At 38.5% G+C, this 7,802-nt stretch overlaps 1 protein-coding gene across 1 annotated transcript; it reads left to right on the top strand.

Moving 5' to 3' along the window:
• The first annotated feature begins 216 nt into the window (after window positions 1–216).
• Window positions 217–1,161, top strand: LOC132901209 (olfactory receptor 6N1-like). The gene has a single exon (XM_060943544.1). The coding sequence runs from the start codon at window positions 217–219 to the stop codon at window positions 1,159–1,161; it is 945 nt and encodes a 314-aa protein (XP_060799527.1).
• The last annotated feature ends 6,641 nt before the right edge of the window (window positions 1,162–7,802 follow it).

The following is a 7,802-nucleotide window of genomic DNA, read 5'->3' as shown; positions in this document are numbered from 1 at the left end:
AGCATGGTAGCATAGAAGAACTCCATAGCACTGTATGACTGGAAGTTCAGTTCCAGTCTCACTTGAAGTCCTATTATTGTGTCACTTTAAGTATTTTGGAATAACAGAGATACTTTACAAAGCAATTTGAAAGACTCCTGGACAGATTGATAATTCTTTATTGAAGAAAATATTTTTAAATAACTATTTTTAAATAACAACTAAGCAGAGGTGAACATGGCTCAAAATGTTTCCAGAAAAACAATCAGTGAATTTGTTATCACAGGATTTGACCACTTTGCAAAACCAATGATACTTGGAATTGTCATACTTACTGTATACATTCTTGTAATGCTTGGGAATCTGACAAACATATGCTTCATTATCATGGATAAACGTCTGCACCAGCCAATGTACCTCTTTATCTGCAATTTAGCAATTGCAGACATGCTCTACTGTACATGCTCATGTCCAACAATGATAAGGAACCTTTTAGCTGGATTTAAAACCATATCTTATGCATCATGCATGACTCAGTTATGTGTGTTTGGTTTAGGCTTTGTAATGGAGGTGTTTACTATTTCTGTCATGGCTTTTGACCGATTACTTGCCATAATCAAGCCACTGCGCTACCATTCAATTCTGACAAATGTACGTTCTATTATTCTCACTTTCTTGCTGTGGATTCTTGGTTCTGCGACAATAGCTGTTGTGCCTGGAACTGTTCTTCCACTACCAGTTTGTTACACAACACTTAAATTCCTGTTTTGTGACTATGGATCTGTTGTCAGGGCCACTTGTGTAGATCCTAACCCATATTTTGATCTGATGGCAATTTTAAGTTTTTTTCTGCTGTTTGGAACATTCAGTTTTATCTTTGGATCTTATATAATGATATTCATAGTTGTTTTCAAAATGACCTCAAAGGGTAGCAAGAAAAAAGTGTTTAATACATGCTTTAGTCATTTGATAGTTGTAGTGTGCTATTATAGCCCGACTTTTGTTATAAACATTTTAACTAGGACTGGTGTAGTTCTCACAATAGAAGAACGAAACGGATTCAGGATTTGCACAATTCTTGGTCCATCCTTAGTAAATCCTTTTATATATTCTTTTAGCACCAAAGAGATCAGAAAAAAAATACTGAGAATTATGTCTCAAGTTGGACCAACCAAAGAATAATGTGAGGGTAAATATGCTGCTTTTACTTATTTTACATTTACATTAAGAGTGAGTAAAGGCTCACGGACCCACAAAGCATACACAGTAAAACAAAAAACAAACAAAAAAAAAACAGGAATGTGTGTGGTTCACTTTCACTTGTATTTCTTTACAGACAGAATGAAACCAATACTGTATATTTCATGTTTTGTCTGGTCAATAGCATTTCATTTGTGAATATGCATACATTCCTGCATTTCAGCCCTGCAATACATTAAAAAAAAAGGATATGGGCAATTTAGGGCAATTAAAGAGCAAAACAATTAAATAATGATGTTAGTTGAAACAGCTGATGTCAACAGGTGGTTGTAATCATGATCTGGTACAAAAGCAGTATCCAGGAAAGGCCTAGTCTTTGAGGAGCAAAGGTAGGCTGAAAATCTTGACAAATGCTTGAGAAAATTATTGAAATGTTTATAAACAATGCTCCTCAAATAAAATACAAATGATTTTGTACATATCACCCTCTACAGTGCATAATATCATTAAATAATTCAAGGAGTGTGGAGGAATTTGAGTACATATTGGGCAAAGACGCAAGCCTGAGCTGAACACCCATGATCTGTGATCCTTCAGATGGCACTGCATCAAGAACTGTCATTCATCTATAGGTGATATAACCACATGGGCTTGGGGTTACTTTGGCAAATCTTTGTGAAGCACTACAATATGGAGTTACATCCAAAAATGGCAGTTAAATCTTTACTGTGCAAAAAGGAAGCCTTATATTCCAGGTCTTTCTTTGTAAGAAATGGCTGCTGTGTGCTCTGGACCAAAAATGAAAAGGACTACCCAGACTGTTACCAGCAACAAGTCCAAAAGCCAGGTCTAAAATGGTATGGGGTTGTGTCAGTGCTCTTGGAAAAGGTAACTTACACTTCTGTGATGGCAACATTAATGCAGAAAAGTATATTGAGATTTTGGAGCAATATATTCTTCCTTCAGGATGACATCTTTTCCATTTACCGTATTGGCTCGAATATAAGACGGTGTTTTTGTTGTAAAAAATAGCTCTTAAAAAGGGGGGTCGTCTTAAATTCGCGGACTAGACAAAATGCCGCCAAAAACGAAAGTGAAAGTGAGGACAGTGAGAGTGAGCAAAGTGAGGCTGAGGATCTCTGTGCTGAGTAGCTGTAATTTAGCAAACTACCCTTTCCATTGTTTCAGTTGTTTATTATTGTAAACCTTAATGTATTGTTTAATGCATTGTTTAAAGCATTTGCACTGGTCTGCAAATTTATTCCATATACCCGTAGGCTGTGGGAAGTTAATGCATTGACATTCTGAAGTTGATGAACTTTCAATCTAAACCTGACAAATTTGTTGAATTAATGCAATTTAAATGTTTTAATTTGGCTTGTCTAGTAGCCTGCAGTTTAGCCTCTTTTTTTACTTCTATGAAAAGTGTTCACGGAAATGAGACTGAAATGACCTCTATTTAAATGTGAAAAACAAAAGCCTCTAATTTTAAACAGAATTTTGAAATAAATACGCTTCATATGAATGAACATTTGGTCTTCAAAAAACTTTTTCCCCAAAGATGAACTTGGAAAAGGGGGGGTCGTCTTACATTCAGGGTCGTCTTATATTCGGGCCAATACGGTATTTTTCAACAAGGCTGGGCAATGTATATAAATTTTTATTTATTTATTTATTTATTTATTTATTATCTTCCTTCCTTCCTTCCTTCCTTCCCCCAACATTACCTGAATCAGAATCAGAAATACTATAATAATCTTGAGGGAAAATTGAAAATGTCTGCACTTGTTCACACTCAAATAGATAAAATAAATTACAATATTAAACAGATCAATAAAGTTCTATCTAATCTAATCTCTAATCTAATCTAAGATATGTAAAACATGTCGAATATGTAAAAATATATAAAAATTATACATGTAAAAACATATAGAACTTTCTAAAATGTCAACCATACATACTGCACATAAATAGCCATGTGGAAGGAAAATTAGCCATGCAGATGGAATAAAGAAAGTTATTGCACAGTTAATGTTACAGTTATTGTACATAAATAAGTAAATAGTAAATAATGGCTATGATACGTAGAATTATTACACTAGTATTGCACACTGAGTGAGGTATTGAATAGCTATATTATGTAATTATTGAACCTAGGTATAGTGTGGATGGATGTAGTATGATCGAATTATTACACAGGTGCAGTATTGAATAGTGCATTGTCTTTTGAATATCTGAGCCTCTGAGGGAGAGGTTGAAAAGTTTGAAGGCCACGGTCAGGAATGACCTCCTGTGGCACTCTGTCATGCATTTTGGAGGAATGAGTCTTTCACTGAAAGTACTCCTTTGATTAGCCAGTGTAGCTAAGCCTGCTCCAGGAGATGGAGATCTGCGTCTGGCGTCGCCGGAGCTGCAATCGTTTTGTGAAGTTTTTTCGTGCTGTAGCATCGAGCAGATAAGGCTGTGCATACACCTCCAGTCCTTGCAAGTGGCAAACAGAGTTCAGGAGCATTTTGTGGTTACGCCAACAAGAAGTAACACATTTAAAACAAGTTAAATGTTAAGAAGTGGAATAACCTCACCAGCTTGAAGGGACTCTACAAGTGCTAAAAGGGCAAAGTGGTCTGGTGTTATGTACATATTTCTAAGTTAAAGTCTTTATTGATTCCAACATAGTAATTTACAAATAAGCAATTTTGAAGTGCACCGACATTTAAAGGTGCTATACGTGTTTAAAGGTGAAATGTATTAGTTGACTTACATGTTTCTAGGTTACATTTTTTTGCTGATTTCAACATAACTATTTACTTAAGTTAGTTTTTTGAAGTGTCAATAACATTTAAAGAGCTAATCTATTCCCTTAACTATAATTTACTAAGTGTTAAAAGGAGGCGTTTTCTGTTTCATTGCAAGTTAATAAGGCTAACTTCATTTCATTATTACTGTAATTTAAAATATAAGATAACTGCTAACATTTAAGATAAGCTAGTTAATTAAACTAATTTAATTTAAGTTTAAGCAACTAAACAAGAACAAGTCAAACAATACTGAAAATGGCTGACCAAGAAGCTAATAAGCAGGATCTAGACAGTAATGGTGAAGCTGTAGAGTTACAGCAGCAGTCTAAAAACCCTGATAATGAACCTTTAGACACCGACCCACTAACAGAGACCCAAGCTGCTGCAGAACAAGGATTACGAAGAAGCCAGAGAACCAGAAAGCTTACTGAAAAAGGTCAAAAACTCTATGATGACAAATCTAAACAGCTTTACCATCATTTTTACAATTGTTTATGACAACTGGAAGGTGCTTGTTAAGGAGGCTAAGAAAGCACTCAGTGGAAGTCCCTCCAGTGAAGTCTTACAAGAACACATGAGTAAGATTCGCTGTTCTTCAACAGATGTGAAACAAGTTTATGAAGACTTGCGCAAATTAATTGTTCCTGATGGAGAGACCCATCACCGAGTAAACACTTGCCATGCCATCTCAGAACAGATTGTGGAATATGCATGGAATTGTCTCGAAGAGAAAGATGAAGGTCAAGGCTCTCATAAAGGACCAACACATTGGACTGAGACTGGCTCTGTTTTCTTAACTGCAGCATCTCAGAAGTCTAGTTCAAGCAAAAGATCAAGTCACTCAAGCAAAGTATCAAGTCACTCAAGCAGGTTATCTGCAAAGAAACAAGAAGCAGCAGCAGAACTAGCTGCAACTGAAGCCACACTGAAAGTCTTACAAGAAATGGAATGTAAGAAACAAAAGCTTGAAACCCTTCAAGCTGAAAACAGACAGAAGCTTGTATTACAAGAAGTGGAAAATGCTGCAAGATAAAACACATTAGAAGAGAAATGCAGACAGATAGAGCTGTTAGAGACCGTCAAGAAGATGAATGCTGCAAAGGCATGACTTCAGGTCTATGAACAAGAAGTTGGCTCTGATGAAGAGATATCAGACATGCTCCATAACTGCAAGTCCAGGCAGGAGAAACCTGCACCTAATTTAGAAGGTCTTCCAGTACGGCACCATCACAAGATTCCACATATGCACAACCTGCTGTGACAACACAAACAGTCACCAGAGGGCAAAATCCTACTGACACTCATCAGGAGGATAGCACTATAGCACTTGCAAGGGCAATAGCAGAGTCCATTAATGCAAGTCATATCCTAGTACCAGAGCCTTCTGTTTTCAGTGGAGACCCATTCAAGTACAAAGACTGGAAAATGTCTTTTCAAAAATTGATAGACAGGAAGAACATACCAATAAATGAGAAGATCTACTACCTACACAAGTATATGGGTGGGCCTGCAAAGAAAGCCATCGAGAGTTACTTCCTGTTAGGAACAGATGCAGGCTACTATGCAGCATGGGACATCCTGGAGGAACGGTATGGAAGCTCCTTTGTGATTGCTAAAGCCTTCAGGGATAAGCTCACTTCATGGCCCAGGATAGGAACTAAGGACAGTATTGAACTAAGAGAATTCTCAGACTTCCTTCAAGGCTGTGAAGCAGCAAGGTCAGAGATTAAGAGTCTAGAAGTCCTTAATGACTGTGGTGAAAACCAAAAAAATGCTCACCAAGCTTCCTGATTGGTTAGCAGCCAGATGGAACAGAAGGGTCATTGAGATTGAAGAATAAAGTAAGTCATTCCCAAGCTTCAGTCAGTTTGTTGAGTTTGTCTCAAAGGAAGCTAAGATAGCTTGCAATCTGGTTACTTCTCTTCATGCTCTTAAGTCCAGTGATGGTGAAAAGCTGAAGACACCAAAGACTCGAAGCGTGGGTGCAAAGATGCTGGTAAGCAGCTCTGAAGAAAACCCAGATAGTAAAGGGTGTATCTTTTGTGAGAAGTCAAGCCATGGTATTCATGCATGTCGAAAGTTCATGGACAAGACTGTCGCAGAACGAGTCAAGTTTATGCAAACGAAAAAATTGTGTTTTGGATATTTGAAACCAGGACACCATTCAAAGAACTGCGAAAAAAAAAGCGTTTGTGACACATGTAAAAGAAAGCATCCAATATGCTTACATGAAGACCGTATGAAGCAGGACAGAAAGAAAGAACGAGGGGATGATGAAAGAAAAGAGAAAGAAATATCAAAGGAAAGAGCAGATTCTAAACAGACAAAAGAAATGTCAAATGAAGCAACATCCAACCATGTGGCGCAAGATATGAACAGTACATCCACATCCACAGTTATTCCAGTATGGCTGTCCACAACAAGTAATCCTGAGAATGAAGTCCTTGTATACGCTCTTTTGGACAACCAAAGTGATACCACCTTCATCTTGCAAGAAAGGGCAGAAGCTCTGGACGCACAGAAGGAGCTTGTGCAATTGAAACTCTCCACATTGTCATCCAAAAGTACAGTTGTTCAAAGTCAGAAGTTAACTGGGCTGCAGGTTAGAGGGTTTTATTTATCAAAGAGGATCTCTCTCCCAGTAACCTATTCAAGAGAATTCATTCCTGTTAAGTCATATTCCTACACCCAAGACAGCAAGGGCATGGCCTCACCTAGAGCACCTTGCCGAAGAAATTGCACCTTTAATCGAATGTGACGTTGGCTTGCTCATAGGTTACAATTGTTTGCAAGCCCTGCTACCCAGAGAAGTTGTGTCAGGGAAAGACAATGAGACATTCGCTCAAAGAACAGATCTTGGCTGGAGTATAGTCGGATGTGCTAATCCCTGTGTTGACTACGGCGACACAATTGGAAGCAGCCACAGGATCATTGTGAGAGAAGTGGCACCTTCTCTTCAGTCGTCTCCTCGTCTGCCAAGTGAAGTTCGATACATATACCGAACCCAAGTCAAGGAATTAGTCACTCCACCAGATGTGTTAAAGGTGCTCGAGTCCGACTTCAATGAAAGAACCGTCGAGGACTCTCACTTCTCTCAAGAAGATCTACGCTTCATATCAGTAATGGAGGAAGGAATCAAGATCAATGCAAATGGTCACTGTGAAATGCCATTGCCATTCAAGGAAGACAAGCCGAGTCTGCCAGACAACAGGAGATGTGCAAACCACCGTCTCAAGTGTTTGAGAAAGAGATTTGAGAAAGACAAGCAATACCATAAGGACTACACTGCCTTCATGAGTTAAACAATAAATCGTGGAGATGCTGAGAAGGTTCCAGACAACGAACTTGACAAAAGTCCTGTCTGGTACATCCCTCACCATGGGGTGCATCACCCACAGAAACCCGGAAAGATACGGGTTGTGTTCGACTGCTCAGCGAAGTTCCAAGGTGTGTCATTAAATGATCATCTGCTTACTGGGCCAGAATTGACAAATACCTTGATAGGTGTCCTCTGCCAATTTCACAAGGGTCCAGTAGCAATAATGTGTGACATTGAATGCATGTTTCATGTAAGAGCAGGGTCTATTTGAGATTTCTCTGGTGGGACAATGGGAATTTCCACTCTGAACCATCAGTTTACTGGATGAAAGTGCACCTGTTCGGGGCAGCCTCATCACCTGGCTGTGCAAACTACGGCCTCAAGCACATTGCCACTCAAGGACAAGGTCCCTTCAGTGAAGCATCCATCCGCTTCATTGAAAGAAACTTCTACATGGATGGTGGCTTGATTAGTGTGTAAAGAGAAGAAGAAGCAATTCAGTTAGT

Source organism: Neoarius graeffei, chromosome 17 (assembly GCF_027579695.1).
Source record: "Neoarius graeffei isolate fNeoGra1 chromosome 17, fNeoGra1.pri, whole genome shotgun sequence".
In the NCBI taxonomy this organism is placed as follows: domain Eukaryota; kingdom Metazoa; phylum Chordata; class Actinopteri; order Siluriformes; family Ariidae; genus Neoarius; species Neoarius graeffei.
Note: the sequence above shows the minus strand (reverse complement) of the source record. Positions and strands in the feature narration are given on the sequence as shown.